Genomic DNA, 27,492 nt, shown 5'->3' on the forward strand with positions numbered 1-27,492 from the left:
CCAGATGATAAGCTGAGTTTTTAAGCTTTTATTCAGTGAGAGAAACACATAGGAGAGTGAGGGCTCTATCTAAAGGAGAAAGGAAAGTCTGGAAATTAAGTAGGGGCCATACCAAGCAGGGAGCACGCCAAGAGCTGTGTACTTGTCTTGTGAGGCCCACACCATCGGGGAGGGTGAGGCAATGGTGTTCTTCCACTGGAAGCACCGGGGACAGGCTTCAGTGAACATGTCCACCTTTATTAATGACCATGTACCCTTTCAAAGGGCAGGCAGAAGGGGCATAACTAATTCAGGGCAACCCTAACTCTATAGGATAGAACCAACACTGGCACCAATAAGCATCTCCAATTAGCTTGAAGGTCTCATAGTTAGAATAACTTTCTAGGTGGGCCTGGACCACCCACAGCAACAGTTTACCTAATTAGCAGAAGGTGGGGGTGGGAGAAAATGTGCCTGAGGCTCCCACCTCCCGCCATCAAAAAGGCTAGCCACATGGGCTAGGCAGAAAGTCTCACAGGATCACCCACATCTCCCCCCTTTGTTTTAGGGCAAGTGTGACTCTGCTTAGCATGACACAGCAACAAGCCACAGCCCACAATAAGCTTTAAATGAAATTGAAGAATGCCTAGCATGGGGATTAAGGCAGGGAGGAAAAGAAGGGCAAAGGGAAAAAGGCCAGGCCCACCATGTTTCAGGCCTTTGTAATTGGCAGGCGGTGCACAGGTATAGGAAAGCAGGGGCATGAGATCACATGGGGGCTGGGGACAGTGTGATGAGGGTGTAGCCTTCCAGCTCTTGTCTAATGATATATGACTGCCTGCACCATCCCCCCTTCAGAGACTCCATTCCCTTAATCCTAGGGATGTTGAAGGGTGTAGAATCATCACATCCTCTATAGCTGCTTCCTGTTTATGAGGGATGTAGTGCAGGCCCTGCCTGTCCTCGGTCTGGAAGTCTCTGCCTACCTCATCTAACAAATTCTCTTTGTGAACTGGAGCAATCTTGGTCACCACCAATGTCTGTGTCCCCTGTATGGTCAGTGACTCCCAGAAGTTGTTGAGTTCTGGAACATATAAGTTTCTTAATTAGTATGAGCAAAACTGGAACATGACCAATTGTAAATGGAGTGCCCCTTTAAGATGAAAAGAACACATCCTACAGACTCCCAGATAGTGGGTGGTGATACATTATAAACCCATTTAGCTCGAGTATAGAGAATTATATTAGAAGAACATATTAGGAGTTTTTTTTTTAACTTTTATTTAATGAATAGAAATTTCCAAAGTACAGCTTATGGGTTATAATGGCTTCCCCCCCATAATGTCCCTCCCACCCACAACCCTCCCCTTTCCCACTCCCTCTCCCCTTCCATTCACATCAAGATTCATTTTTGTTTCTCTTTATATACAGAAGATCAGTTTAGCATACATTAAGTAAAGATTTCAACAGTTTGCTCCCACACAGAAACATAAAGTGAAAAATACTGTTTGAGTACTAGTTATAGCATTAAATCACAATGTACAGCACACTAAGGACAAAGATCCTACATGAGGAGTAAGTGCACAGTGACTCCTGTTGTTGACTTAACAAATTGACACTCTTGTTTGTGGCCTCAGTAATCACCCTAGGCTCTTGTCATGAGCTGCCAAGGCTATGGAAGCCCCCTGAGTTCACCGACTCTGATCATATTTAGACAAGACCATGGTCAAAGTGGAAGTTCTCTCCTCCCTTCAGAGAAAGGTACCTCCTTCTTTGATGACCCATTCTTTCCACTGGGATCTCACTCGCGGAGATCACTCATTTAGGTTTTTTTTTTCCCAGAGTGTCTTGGCTTTCCATGCCTAAAATACTCTCATGGGCATTTCAGCCGGATCCGCATGCCTTAAGGGCTGATTATGAGGCCAGAGTGCTGTTTAGGACATCTGCCATTCTATGGGTCTGCTGTGTATCTCACTTCCCATGTTGGATCATTCTCTCCCTTTTTGATTCTATCAGCTAGTATTTGCAGACACTGTTCTTGTTTATATGATCCCTTTGGTTCTTAGTCCTATCATTATGATCAATTGTGAACATAAATTGATCACTTGGACTAGTGAGATGGCATTGGTACATGCCACTTTGATGGGATTGAATTGGAATCCCCTGGTATGTTTCTAACTCTACCATTTGCGGTAAGTCAGCTTGAGCATGTCATGAATTGCACATCTCTTCCCTCTCTTATTCCCACTCTTATATTTAACAGCAATCACTTTTCAGTTAAGTTTCAGCACTTAAGAAGAATTGTGTATTCATTACAGTATTCAACTAAAAGTATTAAGTAGAACAAACAAAAACAATACTAAGAGGGATAACATATTAAGTTGCTCATCAACAGTCAGGGTGAGGGCTGATCAAGTCACCATTTCTCATAGTGTTCATTTCACTTTAACAGGCTTCCTTTTTGGTGCTCAGTTAGTTGTCACCAATCAGGGAGAACATATGGTATTTGTCCCTTTGGGATTGGCTTATTTAACTCAGCATAATGTTTTCCAAATTCCTAACAGGGATCACTTTTCAGTTAAAATTTAAACACCTAAGAATAATTGTGTGTTAATCACATTAGGAGTTTTATTGTTAATAACAGAGAGAATCAAAGAGGCAGGTACACCATGCCTGCCTTCAGGAGCAGCACTCTTGATGTGAGGAAAGCAAAGGCTTTACTTTTCTTTTTGCTTAAGATCTCTGGTTTACAGGAATAATCAGGCATGTCTTTTGAGTACACCTGTGAGGACTTGAGAGGTAGACATTTAATCCTAATTTTACCGAGGTAGTCATGTTCAGTAGCACCTGGTAAGGTCCCTTCCATTTAAGATGTAGCCCATCTGAAGAGGATCTTTCTATGAATGGCTTGTTCAGGGAAAGGTGCTGAAGTTGGTTTGTAGAGGGTCAGCTTTCAGAGACTGGGTCCAGCATTTGGCATTTCAGGCTGCTATCCACACAGGCTGCAGAGTGATCTCTGGAAAGCACAAGCAAAATGTTTGCCCATCATTATGAGGGGATCAGGCCCCTTCCATTGTTGGGTGGTTGGGTCCCTCCATCAAACCAGAGGCAATTGGGTTGCACCTGTGAAAGGTCTCCAGTGTCTCACTGCTGGTGGCTCTCCAGGGGGTGAGACCTGTAAGAACTTTATGGTGAAAGGAGCAAAGTTAACACACTGATAGTGGGGGTACCGTACTCTCCCCTCTGTTTTTTAAGCATAGTCTTAAGGCCCTGCATGGGAAATTAGTGCACAGTGACTCCTATGGTTAATTTAACAATTCACACTCTTTTGTGTGCTGTCAGTGATCACCCAAGGCTCTTGACATGAGCTGTCTAGGCTATGGAAGCCTTCTGAATCCACAAACTCAATCAATATTTAGAGAAGGCTGTAAGCAAAGTGACAGTTCTCCCTTTGAAGAGAGTACATCCTTCTTTGATGACCACTTCTTTCCACAGGAGTCTCACCCAGGGAGACTCTCCATGTATGCACACCTTTTTGCATAAGTGTCCTAACTTTCCACACCTGAAATGCTCTTTTGGGCTTTTTAGCCAGACCAGAATGCCTTTAGGGATGACTCTGAGGTCATTGAGCGTTACTTAGAGCAATTGCCATTCTATGAGTCTGCTGTATGGACTACTTCCCATGTTCAAGCATTTACTACTCTTTAATTCTGTTGATATGATCACTTTAACAATTAGTGCCTCCTATATGACCAATCTAAAACTTAATGGAATCAAATACAATCACTTTTAAACTTAATCATATATATATATATAAATATGTTAAAACTTAAAATGTCACTTTCACCATCTAGCCCAAGGGGATTTGGGATCCCATGGTGAAGTAAATCCAGATGCGAAATTATGATTTAAGCTCTCATTTTGGCTATGTTGTTACGCAGAATATGTTAGTCACTCCTTTCATAAGATCTAAAAATCAAACTACATCTTGAGGAATCCCTCAGGACAGAGTCAGTGTCACATCTTAAAGAGAATAGAGAAATGTGGGAGCAAGTCAGGCTTGCCAGAATGCCCACTGACAAAACCACTCTTAGCAAGTGGTTTTAACCATTAAATAATAGCTTATAAAATATTTACCGTAGGTCCAATGCCTTCTATAAATTTTAAGAATACATGTATTTAAATATATCTTAAATATCTAACATGATGTGGCTTGTTTAAACAGCAAACAGAAACATAAAACATTTTTTAGTTTCTTTCTATTGACAATTTAAAACATCTGACAAAGAGATTCAGGTCACATGAATCAAATGTATCTTCAATTAATTTTAACTATTAAATTTATGAGCAATCTTTCCTTTATAAACCAATTAAGACAGAGCTCAAAATAAATTTTCCCATGTAGACATACAATATGAACACACACATAACACAACATACAAGGCAGAACAATAAAGAAGTTTTAGTAATAGTTTCCTAAAATCTTTAGCTTTTTTTTTATTACCAATCAATTAAAATTACTTTCTGTTCTTGGTTAACTTGATTAACCATACTTTCTTCCAGTTGGAACCTGTAGTGCATTATTCACTTCATCTGTTTACAGAACAATTCAAAACTACTGAATTCAATAGAAGTGGCTGGGAAAAAATCCATCAGAACCTCTAGGAGGGCAGCTAAACACAGAACCAACAATGTTTTAGTTTAGAGCAGCAAATCTGATATACAAAACTGTGGATGAGAAAAGACTTTAAATAGCTATGTTTAACATGATAAACTCATTAACCAATAAGAGACATTTGCTTACTTTACACAGTATTTTCAAAAGTACCTGTAGGATTTTACAAAACATTTAATTCTTTTAGGCCTCTGGGCCTTTCTCATTAAGATAACCATCATGTCTAGTAACACAAGATCATTAGACTTTTTAACTTTCAGACATTTGTATCAGTGGCATTTTATATTATCAAAACTTAAAATTTAGCATGACTTCACATTTTAACAATACCTGTAATATAACCTAAATAGCCTGATTGATTAGCTGGTGTCTCTTCAAGATGAGAGACATATATCCTTTGACATTTCCAGAAACCTAACTGGAAATATCAAAGTCCAAATTATTTGGAACTTTGATTTTTTTGAATGCCCGTGAAAGATGACAAGAAGTCTTAAAATATCTGGTTAAAATAAGATCCTTAACATCATGACAAAGTATAGACCATATTTGATCAACTCATAACTTCTTTAAAACTCAGTTGTTTTAAACAATTAGAACTTAAGAGGCATTAAGAGAACATAATAGATTACTTTAAAATAACACAAAATCTGTCTCTTTGGTTGTTCAAAAGTCAGAAATAAAACCTTAAATTTAAGACCTGGTGCATTGAATCAAATCCCATAATTTGGAACAGTTTTAAGAGTCAGAACTAGGGAAAAAAGAATAGCACCCTCATGGGACACCAGGAGGAAGCACCTGGCTCCTGGTTTCAGATTAGCACAGCATCCTGGCTGCAGCGCGCCAGCCGTAGTGGCCATTTGGGGGGTGAACCAATGGAAGGAAGACTTTCTCTCTGTCTCTCTCTCTCTCACTGCCTAACTCTGCCTGTCAAAAAAAAAAAAAAGAAAGAAAGAAATCAACAAATGACAAAACTGATGAGGATGTGGAAAAAAGTTACCCTGGTCCACTGTTGGTGGGAATGTAAACTGGCACAAGCCACTGTGGAAGACCGTATGGAGATATCTTACAAATCTGATTATAGACCTACCATTTGATCCAGCCATCCCACTCCTTGGAATTTACCCAAACCAAAAGAAATTAGAATATGCAAGAGTTATCTATAACCCCATGTTCATTGCAGCACAATTCACAATAGCTGAGATCTGGGAACAATCCAGATATCAATCAATTGTTGACAGGAAAATTATGGTATATACACACTATGGCATACTACTCAGTTATTAAAAAAAAAGGAAAGAAAAAGAAACCCTGTCTTTTGCAACAAGATAGATGAAACTGGAAACCATTATACTTATATCCTATGTTTTCCCTGATCTGAGGTAGCTAATAGAGTACCTAAAATGTAATGTATTGGAGTTAGATACACATTTTGAGATTTGATGATTGTTTAGAGCCCTTGTCTCTTCCATTGAGGAACAGTGATTTTTTTTTTTTATTTTTTTGCTTCATACTATTTGCTGACTTGTTGAACTCTTACTTAGTGTAGGGTTAACTATACAATCATTAAGTAAACTGAAAACAGATTTTGTAAAAGTTAAGTGGGAATGTGAGAGGGAAGAGGAGAAAGGGTTGGACTGTGTGTGGGAGGGAGGGTATCAGGGGAAGTGTCACATTCATTAGTCTGTATATATGAAATATATCAAACTTAAAAAAAATTTTAAAAGGAAGTAAATATTTAAAATTCAAAAAATTTATACCAATAACATGGAGAATTTTAAAGGTGTTTATATATAATATATATGTGTGTGTGTTTAATTTATGACATTACAATATAAATGTACATATAATTTGTAATATAAATATATATAGAGCAACATTTTGAAATGTTTATAATGTATTTATCATCAGAAAAGAATAGCTCAGCTTTCTGTAATAATCCAGTTTCTGATCATTACAAGAATGAAGAGTAAGCCACCAAGTTGTAGCTCATAATCTCTGTTTCTCTGTGTCTCCAAGTCTACCAACCTCTAAAATTAAATAAACATACATAATTCTGGGATAGAAATCACATTAAGATCCCACTATTTTCCCGCATAATTTTCAGAAAATATACTAGTATCTAAACACACAGTGGCAAATTTATCTATGTATAAAATATATGTATGTTATATATGTTACATATATTCATATATATGAATTATATATAAAATATATAAATTATATATATATAAATTGTATATAAAAGAATTATTACCCTTGGCTAAAATGGCCCTGAGACACTGTGTACCTGACAGTTTCCAGGGCAACTTACAGAATGTTGGGGGTGATGATGATCTTACAATAAAAGTGAAATCACCATGGCCACAGAGTCACAGAGCTAGGATTGGCCTAGAATAAAATATTTGTGCAAAAGAGTGACTCCAGTGAATTTAAAATTTTACTTAAATTTTCATTATTAAAGGTTAATTTCAAGTTCCATGAATGTCTGTAAGGCGAAGAATGAAATCTCCTGCTAATGAGTGATGGAACTGGCCTTAAATTGTTCTCATATACTGTGAAAATAAAATTTGTACATCTTCCAGAATTTGATGGCCTTACAATATTAAAGTAAATCATGGTAGACTGAAGTTCCCTGTACTAGAATTGGCACAAATTAGGTTATTATTTATTGAGGTGGTAATAATAAATTTGAATCAACATGAAAAATAGAGAAATGTATTCAATATATTGACAGTTGTGTGTACAAATGGTAAATTTAGTAGAAGCAGGAATAAGGTTACAAGGAGATGTAACAGATATTAATAAAAATAGCCCTAAATACACATTTAAATACAGAAAATTTGTGCTCTCTTAAATCAAAGAAAGCTTATGCCATTGAATTCAGTAATTTTAAAACCAAGATAAAATTGTCTTGATCCAATGCATGGAAATTTTAAAGAGAATGACAATTTTGATTCTCGAAACATAAAGAAGCTATAAAAAAAGTGTCCTTGAAAGTGTAAAAGAATGTAATGTTCTAAAATTATTTGATAGGCCATAAAGATGGAGGTTGCTAAGACAACTTGAACATTATTTAGTGCATTCATGATATGAAAATATAAGTGCCCAAGAGAATCATCATTCCTTGGCAGTGCTAAGATTGCTTTCCATGTGGATATTGACATACTCAGATGAAATTAAGAAAATGAAAGACAAAATAAAAAATAGAAACCTGATGCACATGGAAATTAAAACTTTGCCTTGCCATTAGTAACAATGTGTATTTTAATGTGAGCCATAGCTAAAAAATATGTGGATATTTGGTGAAAAAACAGTCCGGAATAAACTGGAAAAATTACAGTATGATACAGACTTGCAGTTTGGAAAATTTCCACAATCAGAAAATAATTTACAGTTCCAGGAGCATCTAGAAACATTAAGAATGTATCCTATGCTGATGACCATGATGGTGCTGGCACTGCAATGTACTCAAATCCTATACACATGACAGTTGCTTGGACAACTTCCAGCATTTAGAGTGAGTTGATGACCACACAATTATAAATCAAACCATGGTACCCATCATTTCCCTGTTAGGAATGTCACAAATTGGGTTATTCATTACACATGCAGGTGATAGTAGTAAATGACAAAATAAATATGCATTCCATGGAAGACATTTAATTTTGATTATATGGTGTATAAATTAGTAATTTGGAAGAAACAGAGTCATAATCATATAGAGATGGGCTAATAATTGGATGGTAGAGTAGGGAGGGAGCTTACTGCTCTAGCCCAGGAGAAGATAGTTTTAAAAAAGTGGAAATAGAGTAGTCTCAGGGAAGAGTTAGGGAAAAAATGACAGAGGAAATTCTACTGACATGAGAGGGACACGGTGGACCCACATGGAGGGCATGGTGCCCACGGCTCATGACTCCAACAGCTGAGAGTCTATGCACTAGAACTGGAAAGTGAGGTGAGACAAGACCACAGTAGCCTGAGCCACCAGCAAAAATGTGGCAGGAACCTAGAGGGAATGAGGCTTATATATCTGAGGGAAAGTGTGCCAGCCAAACTAGAGGAGAGGAAAAAAAGGGACACTACAGACACGTTTCTCTCTCTCCAATCACCTCACAAAGGCATGCAAGCTGATAGAGCAGGAGCCATTTTGGACATACATAACATCTGTGCCAGCTTGTGTCTACACCAGGCAAGCAGCCAAGTGGAGACTCCTGATGCTGGTAGGGAAAAATAACAGGAAACTAGGAACTTGTGACTGTGTGAAACTTCTGAAGCGGGACTGTGAAAAAATAAAAAACTGAGGGTGTGTAGAAAGATTCGCGGTGTGACTGGGACTTTGAGCACTCTCAGTGGGAGAGGCCACAAGCTTGGGGGTTCCTGGTTACCTGATGAGAGACATTTCTGGAGAATCTGAATTTATACTGAGGACTACACAGATCCTTTATGTGGTTCTTTGGACAGAGCGGACAAATATTATACCTGCTGTGAGTCTAATTGGAGATCCTCTGAGAGTAATCTGATGTTTCTCTTATGCATTTTAGAATCTTCTCTTTTTGTTTCACTGTGGCAGTTTGATTACAATGTGTCATGGCAAGGTTGTTTTCTGATCATGTCTATTCAAAGTTCTGTTTGCTTCCTGTACTTGGATGTCTCTTTCTTTTTCCAAACCTGGAAAGTTTTCTGCTAGTATTTCACTAAAAATGTCTTCTAATCCTTTCTCTCTCACCATGCCTGCAGGAACTCCTAGAACCAGAATGTTGGTTTTATTTTTTTTTATATATAGTATCCTGTAGATTCCCAACAGTCTTTTTTAGATTTCTAATCTCCTGTTCTTGTGTTTGGTTTGACTGTATACTTTCCTGTACTCTGTCTACTAAGTCTGGTATTCTCTCTTCTGCCTCACTGATTCTGTTTTTAAGGCTCTCCACTGCATTTTTTATTTGTTGTATTGAATTCTTCATTTCATTTTGATTTCTTTTTAATATCTCAGTTTCATGTTCTGTTGAATTCTTCATTTCATCTTGATTCCTCCTGATAATTTTTATTTCATGGGAGAGATTTTCTTTCATGTCCTTCATGGATTTCAGTAGTTTGTGCATTTGCTTTTGCTTACTTCTATGAAATCTTATGACCAAATTTTTGAGTTCTATTTCTTGCATTTCTTCTCTCATCATCTTCATGACCTAGTATTGGAATGTCATGTTCTTTTGGGAGCATGATGATGTTTTCCTTATTCTTGCTTCTTGGATTCTTGCATTTGGCATTTGTGGAAATACTCATCTTTTTTTTTTTCCTGGCAGTTTTTATCATTGTATTATGACTGTAGATAAATGGACTTCCTGCTTTCACTGAATCTCTAGAGGCTTGTAGTGGGTGTGGCCAGAGAGCTCTGTTCAGTTTTCAAGGGTAAAGGGTATGCCTAAGGTGACACACCCAGGTTTGACATGGTAAATCTTTTTTTAATCAGAAGGAAGTTATATTCTGTTCAGCTGAGTTCTTCTCTTCAATGGAGACCAGTGCCTGAGTACTAAATCAAGTGGGTATAATATTCACTATGTCCCAAGGACCACATAAGGATCTGTGCTCTCAATGTGGGACCTCTGTCCTTAGTGAGAATTAACAGTAAATCTAGTCTTCAAACACCTGTTTAGCTGGGAGCCTAGGAAAAAGTGCTCAGGCAAGTAATATTGTGAAAAATTAGTTCTAAGTAATATGAAAGATAACCCAGACAAAACAGCAGTCCAGCAAATCATTCAACCTCACTGAAACTACCAGAGGCTACATCATTCATTTTCTATTAAATCTGTTTATAATAAGATTTAATTTGATGAACACTTACAAGAAGCTGTGGGGACTTAAACAGGGATGAAGAGCTATTTCTTATGGGTAGTAATGGAGGTGGAATGGATTAGTTGCACAGCTATTATCTAGATGGGAAATAAAAGAGTTACTGAAGCTAGATGCATCATAGCATTTGTAGCCCTGTTATCATGGGATAGCCAAGCAACCTAGGAAAAGTGTTCCTCCTGAGGGTATCCTGAGGAACTAACTGAATGTAAATCAGATTTATATCAATCCAGAAAGGACTTTGTAAATTGGAAGGAATAAAAGTACACATTTTCAATAAAAATGAGGGCCACCTGCAGGAGCAGGGAATAATGCAACAAAAAAAGGTTGTGAAAAATTACAAGTTAAATTAATACAAAAGTGTACTACAGGGGCCAGCACTGTGTCACAGCAGGTTAATGTCCTGACCTGAAGTGCTGGCATCCCATATGGGTGCTGGTTCGAGACCCGGCTGCTCCACTTCCAATCTAACTCTCTGCTATGGCCTGAGAAATAGTAGAAGGCCCAAGTGCTTGGGTCCCTGCACCTACATGGGAGATCTGGAGGAAGCTCCTGGTTTTGGATCAGCACAGTTCTGGCCATTGTGGCCAACTAGGGAGTGAACCATTGGATGGAAAATTCTCTCTCTCTGCTTCTGCTCTTTTTGTGTAACTCTTTCAAATAAATAAACCCTTTTTTTAAAGAATTACTACATTTATGCTCCTGCTTCTCTATTGCAACGGGTACCACATGGATAGACTTCATTCCATGTTCTTGTCTCAAGGCAATTAGGAATAGAATGAAAAAGAGTAGAAAAGTGGCATCATGAATGAAAAAGGTATTATGCACTCAGTTGTCACTCCCCCTCTTCATAGAGGAACGACACTAAACCCTGCCTAGGTTTCCTATCTGAGTCACGGCACCATTATGTTGCTCCCCCTCTTCGCGGAGGAATGACACAGGACTCTGCATTGTTCTTTTGTCTGCTCGGCCCTTCCCGGGTTTGCTGCTGGTTCTTCCCGGGTTGGCTACCGACCCTTCCACCTCCGTGGAAGGGCGGTTCCCCCTGCCACTTTCCCCACTTCCACGGGGGAGCGGCACACCGCCAGCTGGCTCTCTCGGGGGCTGCTCAGATGTTATTCGGATAGATGTTCCCCTTAGATGTTCCTGGTGCATGTTGTCTCTCTCCTCCTTTATAGTCCTCTTCCACCAATCCCAACTCTGCTACCCACATGCCGAGTATGCTGCTCTCCTCCAATCAGGAGCAGGATCAGCTCCTGCAGGTCATCACTCAAGTTGGCGAGAGGCAGCTGCGTAGAAGTTGTTACTCCCTTCTCAGCGCCATATTGTGGGAGAGCAGATGCATAGAATAAGTCTTAATTCCAGTAACAGTCTAGTCCGAGTTGCTCCCCACACTCAGTAATACAGGAAAATTCAGATGAGTGTTGCAACTTATAGGGTTTCAGGTTGTCCCTTTAAAGAATGAGAGTAATGTGTGTGGCAACATCTACTTGCATATTCAAATAGACCTTGGGTAGTGGAGTCTAATCCAGATGTGCACACAGATAAGTTGAAATTTCTCATGGGTATATAGGTCACCACACACTCATTCCATTGTGTTGCACACAACACTTATTATCCAGGGCCGGGGTACACTATTCTGGCTGGAACATGTGTCACTTGATATGCCTATGGTCACATCATTGGTTTCCACTACAATAATGTGGGGAAAGGGTCCTGGGTGGCCAAAAAAGCAGCTATAGAACAAGTAACTTTGTAATTGATGAAGATGGTATTCCAAATAACTGTTGAAATAACTGTTACTCAACTTTTAAATATTTATTAACAAAATTTACACAAGAGAGCACAGTTCAGTTCATATACTTCATTCCACTCAGAATAATGAGAAACCAAAAGTTCCGGTTGAATAACAGAAAAATTTCTGAAGAGCGGTTAACCACTCTCTGTCACAATTCATCATGAAAATTGCCCAATACTCACTAAGGTGTGATTCCACCAAAGAATTCTTCCAAACAAATTATACTTCAGGGACTTCTCTCTGTAATCTTGCTATGTTTTGGGGAAGTTTGCCTAATAATAAAGGTATTTCCCATTACAATAAGTCATAGGATTTTTTCTTTCTGTGAGTTGTCAGGTAACCATTGAGAGGTGACATATGGTACATGACTTTTCTATGCATGTATGTTTTCTCATTTCGGAGTCTCTTCATGTGAATTGATTAATGGCAGAAAAATTTTTTCACATTCATTAAATTGACATTTTACTGTATGAATTCTCTGGTGTTAGTTGATGTTTAATTTCTCTTTTTTTAAGATTTTTATTTATTTGACAGAGTTACAGACAGTGAGAGAGACAGAGATAAAGGTCTTCCTTCTGTTGGTTCACTCCTCAAATGGCCACAGTGGCCAGAGATGCACTGATCTGAAGCCAGAAGCCAGGTGCTTCTTCCTAGTCTTCCATGTGGGTGCAGAGGCCCAAGCACTTGGGCTGTCTTCTACTGCTTTCCCAGGCCACAGTAGAGATCTGGATTGAAGAGGGGCAGCTGGGACTAGAACTCGCACCCATATGGGATGCCAGCATAGCAGGTGGAGGATTAATCTATTGCTCCACGGCGCCGGCCTGATGTTTAATTTCTGGCTATGGTTTTTTGAGGTCTATTGCACTTGAAGGATATCACCTTTTTTGAGTTGCATATTTATGCAAGCCTGAATTCTATGAAAATATACTTCCACATTCATTACACTCCTAAGAAACCACTTGTGTGAATTTTCTGATGTATAATGCCATTTCTGACAAATGACTTTTTGTCACACTAATAATATTTCTGAACTTCTTCATTTTCTTTAAAAATTTATGTTATTTATTTGAAAGACAGAGTTAGAGACAGACAGAGAAGCAGAAAGTGGTCTTCCAACTGCTAGTTCACTCCCCAGATGGATGCAATGGCTGGAGCTGCAGCGATCCAAAACCAGGAGTCAGGAGTTTCTTCTGGGTCTCCCACGTGGGTGCAGGGCCATCTTCTACTGCTTTCCCAGGCCATAGCAGAGAGCTGGATCAGAAGAGGAGCAACTGGGACTAGAACCAGTGCCCACATGGTATGCCAGCATTTCAGGACAGGGCTTTAACCTACTGTGCCACAGCGCTGGTCCCAACCTTTCTTCCTTATGGGAGTGCCTATTGTATGGGATGTAATTTCCAGCAAAAGTCTCTGTCACATGGTTATGTTGATTTTGCAAAAAGTCCTTCACATTCATTATATCCTTAAGTTCTCTCCCTTGTTTGATCTACATGTTATGAGGTATTCCTTCTGTCAAAAGGCTTTCCCACATTTATTACAAGATTTCCACCATGTAATAAATTCTCTGATGTTATATTGTGTGATTTTGGCAGAGTTTTCCAACATTCATTCCATTCATAAGGTTTCTCCCCCATGTGAATTCTGATGTTTTATGAGGTGTTACTTATGGATAAAGGCTTTTCCATATGCATTATATCCGAAGTGTTTTCTCCCATATGAATTAGATGATGTGCAATGAGGGCTGAATTATGGGGAAAAGCTTTCCAAGTCATTATGTCCAAAAGGTTTCTCTTCATGTGCATTTTCTGATGCATTCTGAGATGTGACTTATTGCCAAGGGCTTTTCTACAGTCATTGCATTCATGAAGTCTCTCCCTGGTGTGAATTCTGTGGTGTGATATGAGCTATGATTTATAACATATGATTTATAAAGGCTTTTCCACACTTACTAGATTCATAAGGTTTCTGCCCTGTGTAAACTGTTTTGATATGAGTATAACTTATACAAAAAGGCTTTTCCACAGTCATTACATTTATGAGGTTTCTCCCCTGTGTGAATTCGCTGGTGTATGATGAGGTTTGACTTTCGTCCAAAGGCTTTTCCACAGTCATTACATTCATGAGGTTTCTCCCTGTGTGAATTCGCTGGTGTCTGATGAAGTTTGACTTTTTTGTAAAGGCTTTTCCACAGTCATTGCATTTATGAGGTTTCTCCCCTGTGTGAATTCGCTGGTGTATGATGAGGTGTGACTTTTGTCCAAAGGCTTTTCCACAGTCATTACATTCATGAGGTTTCTCCCCTGTGTGAATTCGCTGGTGTATGAGGAGGTCTGGCTTTCGTCCAAAGGCTTTTCCACAGTCATTACATTTATGAGGTTTCTCCCCTGTATGAATTCGCTGGTGCATGAGGAGGGATGACTTGTGTCCAAAGGCTTTTCCACAGTCATTACATTTATGAGGTTTCTCCCCTGTGTGAATTCGCTGGTGCATGAGGAGGTCTGGCTTTCGTCCAAAGGCTTTTCCACAGTCATTACATTTATGAGGTTTCTCCCCTGTGTGAATTCGCTGGTGTATGATGAGGTCTGGCTTTCGTCCAAAGGCTTTTCCACAGTCATTACATTTATGAGGTTTCTCCCCTGTGTGAATTTGCTGATGTATGAGCAGGGCTGACATTTGTCCAAAGGCTTTTCCACAGTCATTACATTTATGAGGTTTCTGCCCTGTGTGAATTTGCTGGTGTCTGATGAGGTCTGAGTTTTGTCCAAAGGCTTTTCCACAGTCATTACATTTATGAGGTTTCTCCCCTGTGTGAATTCGCTGATGTTTCCTTAGGCCTGACTTGTGTCCGAAGGCTTTTCCACAGTCATTACATTTATGAGGTTTCTCCCCTGTGTGAATTCGCTGGTGTATGAGGAGGTCTGGCTTTCGTCCAAAGGCTTTTCCACAGTCATTACATTCATGAGGTTTCTCCCCCGAGTGAATTTGCTGATGTATGATAAGGTCTGGCTTTCGTCCAAAGGCTTTTCCACAGTCATTACATTTATAAGGTTTCTCCCCCGAGTGAATTTGCTGATGTATTATGAGGTCTGGCTTTCGTCCAAAGGCTTTTCCACAGTCATTACATTTATGAGGTTTCTCCCCTGTGTGAATTCGCTGGTGTATGATGAGGTTTGACTTTCGCCCAAAGGCTTTTCCACAGTCATTACATTTGTGAGGCTTCTCCCCTGTGTGAATTCGCTGGTGTATGAGGAGGGATGACTTGTGTCCAAAGGCTTTTCCACAGTCATTACATTTATGAGGTTTCTCCCCTGTGTGAATTTGCTGGTGTATAAGGAGGGCTGACTTTTGTCCAAAGGCTTTTCCACAGTCATTACATTTATGAGGTTTCTCCCCTGTGTGAATTCGCTGGTGTATGATGAGGTTTGACTTGTGTCCAAAGGCTTTTCCACAGTCATTACATTTATGAGGTTTCTCCCCTGTGTGAATTCGCTGATGTATTAGGAGGGATGACTTGCGTCCAAAGGCTTTTCCACAGTCATTGCATTTATGAGGTTTCTCCCCTGTGTGAATTCTCTGGTGTACTATGAGGTCTGACTTCCACAAAAAGCCTTTTCCGCATTGAAGGCATTTATAAAGTTTCTCTCTTGTGTGAATTCGCTGATGGTTTATGAGGTATGACTTCTGTGTAAAGGCTTTTCTACAGTCACTACATTCATGAGGTTTCTCCCCTGTGTGAATTTGCTGATGTTTCCTGAGGACTGAATTTTGTCTAAAGGCTTTTCCACAGTCATTACATTCAGAAGGTGAATTAAAACTGAGTGATTTTCCACAAGGTTTACATGTGTAAAGTTTTTCCCTTGTATTTAGTTTCTGGTTTATTGCAAGATGTGACTGGTGAATGACAGGTTCAACATACATAATGTACTTATAAAATTTCTTTCTTGTGTGAGTTTGTTGATGCATATTGAGGCTAGAATTTTCATGGATAGCTTTTTCTATTTGCGTTGCTTTTCCAAAAGTGACAGTTGACTTATTACAGTTTTCTGCCATATGAACCCTCTCAGATTTACAGAACATCTTTCTTGTGAAGACTTTTGCTTGTCCAGTGGGTCCAAATGGCTGCTTCATGATGTGAATATTGTCAAGCTGGCTAAGAGGCTCACAGAACTGGAGAGATTTTCCAGGTATCTTAGTGTTATCAAATTTCTCTCCAGCCTGTAGTTGATCAGGCCCACTGGGGGGATACACAGTGTGACATTTATTGCATTCCTCAGGCTTCAATCCTGAATAGATTCCCTTTTTAATAATCAGTGTTGGAACATGGCTTGAATTTAAACTAAGTGTTTTTCTTAATTCAATTCTCTTGAGAGATGATGTCTTGTTATTTTTCATAAAATCCTGATTCAGATTTTTGTCCTGACTTTTCTGGTTGATCCTAATCAGGTCATCCCTTTTCATGACCACTGAAATGAGAAAAAAGCAATCATGTCACTGAATCACATGTAACTGTTTCTCCTGGCATACTCATGTAAAGGGAATGAAGTTACTTGTTATCCAAGTGGCATAAGATGTTCACAAAATCAGTATGATGTAATTATTTGTGACCATTATATGGTTTTTCTCCTTAATACATTAATATACCATGACGTTTCCCAGTGTTCAAACATAATCCTTTTTACTATGGGAATTTGTCAAGGATGGTAGAATGACATTTGTGCTATGATGTGTGGGATACCTGCATCTCAAAACAGTGTCAGTTTGAGCCCTGGCTACTCTGCTTTCAGTACAGCTCTCTGCCTATATAAACTGGAAGGAAGCAGATAATGGTTCATGTGCCTGGGAACCTGTGAGAAACCAGGGAAGACTAGAGGGATTCTAGAGTTTTGGCTTCAGACTAGTTAGACCTAAGTGTTGCAGGCATCTGGGAAGTGAGCTAATAGAGGACCTCTTTCTCTCTCTCACTATCACTCTGCCTTTCACAAAGATGAAATAACTATAAAATATTTTAAAGAATGGGCAAATATTTAATAAAAATATTCACCCACTACCTAGCAACCATTTTTTTCCCTGTCCTTTTTTCCCAGTTTATTTTTATAAAAATTGTGTGCTTTTTGCTTCTCTGATATCTCAACCATAAACATGAAAAAGTTTTACTGATCATTTACTTGCAGGTGGAGAAGAGTGAAATGTGCCTGTACTTTAAGCAGGACAACATTTAAGGAGTAGGATTTAAATCTATGAGTGTTTCATGCTCAGTCTTCCTAGGTAAACATCATTTGTGGGATTTTTCAAATGAAAAATGACTTTGTCTCTACTCTATGACAACTTCCCCAAATTCCTAAGGACACCCAACACCTTCAGCTTCTCAGAAGTACAACAGGTACAGAAAATTCCCAATATACCACTTTAGTTAAACACTCCCAATCAGTTTGAAGAATTTGTTTCTGCAAACCGGGATGTGTTCATCTTCTTTGAAAGATGGTTTCTAACTCATTCTGAAATCATCAGTGCTGGTTACCTCCTCTAAATTCTTTCTAGAAACATTCCTGTGTGATAATTTGAATTTCTGGAGGCATTTGATCAGTTGCCTCCTATTTTCACTGAAAGCTTCATTTCCTATGCTTTTCTTATCTTTTTATTTGCTTATTTTCAATGATACTGAAAAATAAGAGAGAAATCATACTTCAAACTCCACCCTTAAAGAAATCTGAGTCACTCAACATAACCCCATGAGGCTACTTGACCTTGGGTCTCAAAATCTCATTACTTTCTTGGTGAGTCTAGGATCACTTATTTTCATGTTTAATGTAAGTTCATCCTTAGTTTAGGATTTCTTTTTTCAAAGATTTACTTTATTTATTTGAAGGCTAGAATTATAGAGAGAGAGACAGAGAGAAGTCTTCCATCTGCTGGTTCACTCCCCATATGGGAACAACAACCAATGCTGGGCAAAATGAAGTTAGGAGCCAGGAGTGTCTTTCTTGTCTCCCACATGGGTACAGGGGGCCAAGGATTTGGGCCAACCTCTGCTCTTTTCTCAGGTGCAATAGCAGAGAGCTGGATTAGAAGAGGACCAGCTGGGACTTGAACTGGCACCAATATGCAATGCTAGTGTTGCAGGCTGGAGCTTTAACACACTGCACCACAGTGTCATTCCTAGCTTCATAATTTCTGATGTCACAGCACAGAGGCTTACTCATGACCATCTTTTTTTTTTTAAAGATTTATTTATTTGAAAGTCAGAGTTATAAGAGAGAGGAGAGGCAAAGAGAGTAAGGTCTTCCAACCAATGGTTCACTCCCCAATTGGCCACAATGGCCAGAACTGTGCTGATCTGAAGCCAGGAGCCAGGAGCTGCTTCTGGGTCTCCCTCAGGTACAGGGGACCAAGGACTTGGACCATCCTCTACTGCTTTCCCAGGCCATAGCCAAGAGCTAGATCAGAAGTGGAGCAACTGGGTCTCAAACTGGTGCCCATATGGGATGCTGGTGCTTCAGGCTAGGGTGTTAATTCACTGCGCCACAGCGCCGGCCACATGACCATCTTTTAGCATTTACTTATTTACTTACTTGAGAGTAAGAGAGACAGAATGAAAGATAAAGACAGACTGAAACAGAGGTTTGCCAACTATAGGCTCACTCCTCAAATGTTTCCAACAGACTATAATTTTCTTATTTATTTGAGAGGCACAGAGGAAAAAAAAGAAAGAGACTAAGAAAGAGAGAGTTCACATTTATTGATTCAGTCCTGAGCAAGTTCTATGCCTGGGCAAAATCATGAGTGGGAACGCAATCTGAGCAATGAGTTAGAAATAAGTTTCTGGGGGCTGGCATTGTGGCATAGCATAAAGCCACCACCTGCAGTGCCAACATCACTTATGGGCACCAGTTTAAGTCCTAGCTGCTCCACTTCTGATCCAGCACTCTGCTATGGCCTGGGAAAGCAGTAGAAGATGGCCCGAGTCCTTGGACCCCTGTACTCATATGGGAGACCTGGAAGAAGCTCCTGGCTCCTAGCTTCAGATCAGTACAGCTCCAGCCACAACAGCCAATTGGAAGGTGAACCAGTGGATGGAAGACCTCTCTTTCTCTCTCTGCCTCTCCTTCTTCTCTCTCTCTGACTTTCAAATACATAAATAAATCTTTAAAAAAAAAACAGAAACAGGCTGCCGTGGTGGCTCAATAGGCTAATCCTCTGCCTGCGGCACTGGCACACCAGGTTCTAGTCCTGGTCGGGGTGCTGGATTTTGTCCCAGTTGCCCCTCTTCCAGGCCAGCTCTCTGCTGTGGCCCAGGAGTGCAGTGGAGGATGGCCCAGGTCCTTGGGCCCTGCACCCACATGGGAGACCAGGAGAAGCACCTGGCTCCTGGCTTTGGATCAGCGTGGTGTGCCAGCCACAGCACACCAGCCATGGTGGCCATTGGAGGGTGAACCAATGGCAAAAGGAAGACCTTTCTCTCTGTCTCTTTCTCTCACTGTCCACTCTGCCTGTCAAAAAAAAAACAAAAAAACAAAAAACAAAAAACAGAAAAATTAATCTTAAAAAAATAAGTTTCTGTATGTTGCCTAATTAACAAGCACTGAAGGAACTAATATAATAAGTGCATGAAGGAAAAGGTATGAAAGTGTAGAGAAGGACAAGTTAGAATTGGGGGAATGTATCAAACCTAGATAAAAGCCTTAGTAACATCAGAAAATGACTGGATTTTTTTTTTTTAATCAAAGAACATCTTCACTAAGAACAAAAGTTAGAAAGATATTGGTATCTCTAAATGTCTGTGTCTGATGCACAAAAGCAGCTGTCATCAGGAGTAAGGCTTGAGAAAAATTCATGGAAAGAACACCAGTCAACATCTGCACACTTTCTGCCTTGGCCTCCCTGTCTCTTATGTGCAGACTGACCTGAAAGGCTCAGATTCAAGCATTCATCCACCATCCATGGCTCTTCTCCTTGCTCCAACTTGAAGATCAAGTCAGGTTTGGTAATGCAGTGCCCTATTAATGGAAACAAAGTAAGACTTTGTAAAATCACTATCTTGGGTTATTTAAAGGACTACAGCTTGGTTCAGGAGCTATGCAACAAATGTTCCAATTTGAATCTTTTGTTAGATGGTAGATATTCAGATTACTCATGGACTCAATTTCTAATCCTGCCCAATATTAAACATTATAAAGTGTTCCCTTATTTATCAAATAGCAAGAAAATGTTATCACTGGGTGTGTGATGGGTGTCACTCACCCAAGGAGAACAGGCTGCTGTAGGTCTCCAGCATCACATCTCTGTACAGGATTTTCTGAGCATTGTTCATTTTCTGCCATTCTTCCCATGTGAAGTACACAGCCAGGTCTTCAAATGCTGTCATCACCTATAATAATACACTTCCAGTCAACATGTTAACTCTGTCACAAAATAAACACTGACAGTTGTGTATGGATATGAAGGAAAAAAGGAAGGATATGGTTTCACATTAGACTTGTGGAGTGTTTAGAAAGCCACATGGAGCATTCAACAGAGTCAAACCCATGATCTACAGGCTGTGAGACATGCCCAAGCTGGAGGGAACCAGGAGGTTCAAATCACAAAGGCCACATCTGTCAAGGGGAATTGCACAGCAGGCTAGAAGAGGGGCAATACTGACTCTTGACTGGGCAATGTTAAGGAGAAGTATGTAGAAGCATTGAGAAAAAAGGCAAGAAACCATCAGTGAAACTACGATGGGAATGAACAGAAAACAATTTCCAGGAAAACACCATGCATATCATTTCCAATATGTCAGAGAAAAAATATATTAAAAGACAGGGCAGACATTTAGCTTAGTGTTGTTTATGATGCCACCTCAGAGTGTCTGTGATTTGCAATGCCAGCTCTAGTTTCTAGCTCCCAGATAATGCAAACCTGGGGAAGCAATGGTGATGTCACCAATGAAGGAGGCCTAGATTCCATTCCTCAATCCTGGCTTCAGTCCTGCCCCACCTGTTTGGTATGGTTATCTAGGAAGTGAATTAATGTGTCAAAGCTCTCTATCTCTCAGTCCATCAACTTTTTTCTCTATCAAGCTAATAAATTTTTTTTAAGTAAAAGAGAAAATACAGGTAAGACAAAGAATACAAATTAGCTTTTGCCCTTGTCTATGATTATTCTAGTGATAAACAATTGAAATAACATTATACCTAATTAAAGTGAAAGCAATGGAAATACTTGCCCAAAACATTCAAATGATAAACATTTGAAATAACATTATACATAATTAAATGAAAGCAATGGAATTATTTGCCCAAAAAGAGAACCTGGGAATGTCTGCAGTACAATCTGCATTTGTGACTCACTGAGAAAAATGCTTAGAGATTCGTTTCAGAACCTGCAATAGTCACCAGAATTGTGATCCAGCAGGCTAAGCCTCCACCATCAATGCTGGCATCCCATGTAAACAGAGGACTTGAGTCCTTGCTGCTCCAATTCCAATCTAGTTCCCTGCTAACCTGATTGAAAGAGCAGTGAAAATGGCCTGAGTATTTGGACCCTTCCACCAATGTGGGAGACCCATGGAGTCCCAGGCTCCTGGCTTTGGCCTGGCCCAGTCCCAGCCATTGTGGGCATTTGGGGAATGAACACTAGAAAGAAGATATATCCTTTTGTCTCCCTGGCAGGAGTTCAAAGAAAACTCTAGAGGCCAACGCTGTGGCATAATGGGTAAAGCTGCTGCCTTCAGTGCCAGCATTCCATATGGGGTCTGGTTTGAGTACTGCCTCCTCAACATACAATCTAGCTTTCTGCTATGTCCTGAGAAAGCAGTGGAACATGGTCCAAGTCCCTGGGCCACTGCACCTGCATGGGAGACCCAGAAGCTCTTGGGTCTTGGCTTTGGATTGGCTGAGCTCCGGCCTTTGCAGTAATTTGGAAGGTGAGCCAGCAGATAGAAGACTTTCTCTCTCTGCAACTCTTTCAATAAATAAATGAAATCTTTAAAAAAAAAAAAAAACCCTCTGGTTTCCTTCTGCACTGAACAGTGGGGAAAAAAAGGATATAATAGAATGAATAAAGAATAATAAATACATTAACCAAGAAAACATCAGCTTCACTGTGGAGGAATAATTCTGTAAAAATAGAAATATATAGGAAAATGCATCCACCTATATTAAGTGGCACAGATTAAACAGAAGTTATCATTGGTTTAACAAAAGCATTATCTACAAATTTTGTAAAATAATAATGTAAAAGTAAAAAGAAAAGTTGAGTGTTCAAATGAATAAGGTTATCAGAGATAAACATTATGTTGTTATTAAAGTTTATACTAAAGAAAGTTAACAAATACACATAATGTATATTTAATGCAGTGCACTTTACCAGTAATGATTCCAAGTAGCACCTTTCCCTGTATTCATCCCTTCACAAAACCCTGGATTGGGGCTGGCACTGTGGCCTAGTGGGTAAAACTGCCACCTGCAGACTGGCATCCCATATAGGCACTGGTTTGATTCCCAGCTGCCCCACTTCTGATCCAGCTTTCTGCTATGGCCTGGGAAAGCAGTAGAAGATGGCCCAAGTCCTTGGGCCCCTGTACCCATGTGGAAGACCCAGAAGAATCTCCTGGACCCTGGCTTTGGATTGGCACAACTCTGGCCATTGCAGCCAACTGGGGACTGAACCAGCAGATGGAAGAGCTCTCTATCTCTCTCTCTGCCTCTCCCTCTCTCTGTGTGTAACTCTTTCAAATGAATAAATAAATCTTTTTGAAAAAGACCATGAATTTCACCATTTCAATTGATTTACCCCATGAGATACCAGTAAATGTGATAGAAATAGACAATTTGTTAAAATATTTATTTATATGAAAGAGTTACACAAAGAGAGAAGGAGAGGCAGAGAAGAGAGAGAGAGAGAGAGAGAGAGAGAAGGAGGAATAAAGAGAGGTCTTCGAACTGCAGGTTCACTCCCCAGATGGCTGCAATGGCTGGAGCTGTGTAGATCCAAAGATATGAACCAGGAGCTTCTTTCAGGTCTCCCACAAGGGAGCAGGGGCCAAAGGACTTGAGCCATCTTCTACTGTTTTTCCAGGCTGTAGCAAAGAGCTGGATCAGAAGTGGAGCAGCCGAGTCATGAACTGACACCCATATGAAATGCTGGCACTGCAGGCGGTGTCTTTACTTGCTATGTCACAGAACCAGCCCCAGAAATAGACAATTTGTAAAGTATTTGCCTTCTCAGCTTTTCTTTTTCTGACAGTTATCTTCTGAAAAACCCTGGGGCCTGCCTGTTGAAGAGATAGTATGTAGGCTGGTGCCATGGCTCACTAGGTTAATCCTCCGCCCGTGGCACTGGTATTCCAGGTGACAGTCTCAGTTGGGGTGCTGGTTCTGACCCAGTTGCTCCTTTTCCAGTCCAGCTCTCGGCTTTGGTCTGGGAAGGCAGTGGAGGATGGCCCAAGTTCTTGGGCCCTGCACCCACATGGGAGACCAGGAGGGAGTGCTTGTCTCCTAGCTTTGGATCAGCAAAGCATACTGGCCATAGCAGCCATTTGGGGGGTGAACCAATGGAAGGAAGGCATTTCTCTCTGTCTCTCTCTCTCTCACTAACTCAGCCTGTCAAAAAAAGAAAAAAAAGAGATAATATGTAGCCAAGATTCACCACAAACCCCAGACACTTAAGTGAACCCTCAATCAGTTCCCCAAATGGCTGAACTCTCATTTCTGCTCCTGGACTGATCATAGGAACTGCCCAGCTGAGTACAGCCCAAAACACAGAGTCAGAACTGCAAATCAACTGGCTATTTGTTAAGCCATTGTGTTTTCTGATTTGTCCTACATCAAATGCTGATATATATCAGTAAGTATGGCAGAAAGTTGAATTACATGCAAACTACAATGCATACAACTTCAAAATTTCATTTGGAAGTTCCCATAAAACAGGGCCAGCATTGTCACATAGCAAGTAAACCTGCCGTCTGCAATACAAGCACCCCATATGAGCACTGGGTCATGTTCTGGCTCTTTTGCTTTTGATCCAGCTTCCTGCTGATGGCCTGAGAAAAGCAATGGAAGATGATCCAAATACTTGGGCAAATGCTACCAATGTGGGAGATCCAGGTGAAGATCTTGGTTCCTGACCTCATTCTTTCCTGGCCCTGCTCAATGCAGCCATCTGTGATGTGAACAAGCAGAAGGGAGATCTCTCTGGGTCTCTCCTCTATATACAATACTTTCAAATAATTTTTTTAAAAAACTTAGAAAAAAGCTCCTATAAACACAATCTTTGCCTATCAATTAGACCTTAGAGGTTTCACCTCACCCTGGTTAGAATGGCTCACATACAGAAATCTACCAACAACAGATGCTGGAGAGGATGCAGGAAAAAAGGGACACTAACCCACTGTTGGTGGGAATGCAAACTGGTCAAGCCACTATGGAAGTCAGCCTGGAGATTCCTCAGAATCCTGAATATAACCCTACCATACAACCCAGCCATCCCACTCCTTGGAATTTACTCAAAGGAAATTAAATTGGCAAATAATAAAGATGTCTGCACCATAATGTTTATTGCAGCTCAATTCACAATAGTTAAGACCTGGAACCAACCCAAATGCTCATCAACAGTAGACTGGATAAAGAAATTATGGGACATGTACTCTATAGAATACTACACAGCAGTCAAAAACAATGAAATCTGGTCATTTGCAACAAAATGGAGGAATCTGGAAAACATCATGCTGAGTGAATTAAGCCAGTCCCAAAGGGACAAATAACATATATTCTCCCTGATCTGTGACAACTAACCAAGCACCTAAATGGAAGCCTGTTGAAGTGAAACGGACACTTTGAGAAACAGTGACTTGATCACCCCTTTTCCTAACTATTGATGAACAACTTAATACTTTATCCCTTTTAGTACTTTTTTGTTCTACTTAATACTTTGGTTGAACTCTTTAATTAACACACAATTATTCTTAGGTGTTTAACTTTAACTGAAAAGTGGTCCTTGTTAAATATAAGAGTGTGAATAAGAGAGGGAGGAGATGTACAATCTGGGACATGCTCAAGCTGACTTGCCCCAAATGGTAGAGTTAAAAATGTGCCAGGGGATTCCAATTCAATCCCATCAAGGTGGCATGTACCAATGCCATGTCACTAGTCAAAGTGATCAATTTCAGTTCAAAATTGATCATAATGATAGGATTAAGAGTCAAAGGGATCACATAAGCAAGACTAGTATCTGCTAATATTAACTGATAGAATTAAAAAGGAGAGAACTATCCAACATAGGAAGCGGGATACACAGCAGACTCATAGAATGGCAGATGTCCTAAACAGCACTCTAGCCTCAGAATCAGCCCTTAAGGCATTTGGATCTGGCTGAAGAGCCCATGAGAGTATTTTAGGCATGGAAAGCCAAGACACACTGGAAAAAAAAATTAAAAAAATAAGAAATAAAAGCCTAAATAAAAGATCCCTGTGAGTGATATCTCAATGGATAGAACAGGCCTTCAAAGAAGGAGCTACCTTTCTCTGAAGGCAGGAGAGAACTTCCACTTTGACTATGACCTTGTCTAAGTAAGATCGGAGTCGGTGAACTCAAAAGGCTTCCACAGCCTTGGCAACACATGACAAGAGCCTAGGGTGATTACTGATGCCATAAACAAGACTGTCAATAGTTAAATCAACAACAGGAGTCACCGTGCACTTACTCACCATGTAGGATTTCTGTACTTAATATGTTGTTCAATGTGAATTAATGCTATAACTAGTACTCAAACAGTACTTTACACTTTGTGTTTCTGTGTGGGTGCAAACTGTTGAAATCTTTACTTAATATATGCTAAATTGATCTTCTGTATATATAGATAATTGAAAATGAATCTAGATGTGAATGGAATGGGAGAAGGAGCCGGAGATGGGAGGGTTGCAGGTGGGAGGGAAGTTATGGGGGGGGGAAGCCATTGTAATCCAAAAGCTGTACTTCAGAAATTTATATTTATTAAATAAAAGTTAAAGAGAAAAAGAATACAGTGGGCAGAAGCATAGCCCAGGTACTAAGTATATAACAGACTAGATTTTAAAATGATGCTTGATCTTACCTATTAAAATAATTTGTGGACCATCAATGGATCATATTTTACAGTAAAATAGTAATAATTTGGTGCATTAATATGGCTGGAAAACAGGGTGAATGCCTTGTAAAGTCTTTGTGAATATTTAAAACTGCACTATCTAGAAATTCTTTACCCAAAACATCCTGAATTCATCTATCCATCACATCCAGTTATCTGTATATTTTTAACAAAGCTATATTTAAAAAAAAAAAAAACTGCAGTTAAGTAGTGGTTTCTGACACAAATTAGGCAAGAGACAAATATTAGGGTGTCATGGAGCTCCTGCTTTTACTCCTCTTCTAGTCTAAATGAGAATTGCCATGAAATTATAGACAAACTCTTGAGGATTTGAGTGATGGTCTCATGGGCCATTGACTGTTGGCCCACAGCTACTGGTCATTTTTTCTATGTATAGTGTATGAATTGTGCCATGCAAATGCCTGTATCAGCACTTATCTGGTAATTGCCTTTCAGTGACTTCATTCTGCAAATTGAAGGACCTCAGTCTTGAACTTCAATCTTACATAACTTCACCTCAGACCCAGAATAAAATTATTACTTAGTTCCCAGCATCATACAATGTAAACAGAAAATGAAGTTGTAGGCATCAAACAAGAATAGTATCATGATATAGTGAATTCCCTTGTCCTTTCTAAAAATTATTGCTCCCCATAGTGGTAGCCACACACTTCTGACAGCAGGAGTTGCTGATTTTAGAATTATGCTGGAAAATTCTGTGGGGATTCCTGAGAAGAAAGTGGGAAGGCAGCACGCAACACTCAATTGTTGTTGATTGATCTTTTACAATTCATTGTTTTTATTTGACAGGTAGAGTTACAGACAGTAAAAGAGAGACAGAAAGGTCTTCCTTGTGCTGGTTCACTCCCCAAATGGCCACTGTCACCAGTGCTGCATTGATCCAAAGCCAGGAGCCTGGTGCATCTTCCTGGTCTCTCATGGGGGTACAGGGGCCCACGCACTTGGGCCATCCTCCACTGCCTTCCCTGGCCACAGCACAGAGCTGGACTGGAAGAGGAGTAACCAGGACTAGAACCTGGTGCCCATATGGGACACCAGTGCCACAGGTGGAGGATTAACCAAGAGCCATGG

At 39.9% G+C, this 27,492-nt stretch overlaps 1 protein-coding gene across 1 annotated transcript in view; it reads right to left on the reverse strand.

Annotated features, from left to right (window-relative positions):
- Nucleotides 1-1,387: 1,387 nt before the first annotated feature.
- Nucleotides 1,388-27,492, reverse strand: part of LOC100352643 (uncharacterized) — a 48,348-nt gene continuing 22,243 nt past the window's right edge. Inside the window, 4 exon segments of the mRNA XM_070067735.2 lie at nt 1,388-14,429; nt 14,432-16,762; nt 20,201-20,293; nt 20,538-20,664. Coding sequence (XP_069923836.2) covers nt 14,254-14,429; nt 14,432-16,762; nt 20,201-20,293; nt 20,538-20,661 — 2,724 coding nt within the window. The 5' untranslated portion in view covers nt 20,662-20,664 and the 3' untranslated portion in view covers nt 1,388-14,253.

The sequence above is a fragment of the Oryctolagus cuniculus genome, chromosome 7 (genome assembly GCF_051225735.1).
Source record: "Oryctolagus cuniculus isolate XC-2025 breed Fujian yellow rabbit chromosome 7, ASM5122573v1, whole genome shotgun sequence".
NCBI classification, from domain to species: Eukaryota; Metazoa; Chordata; class Mammalia; order Lagomorpha; family Leporidae; genus Oryctolagus; species Oryctolagus cuniculus.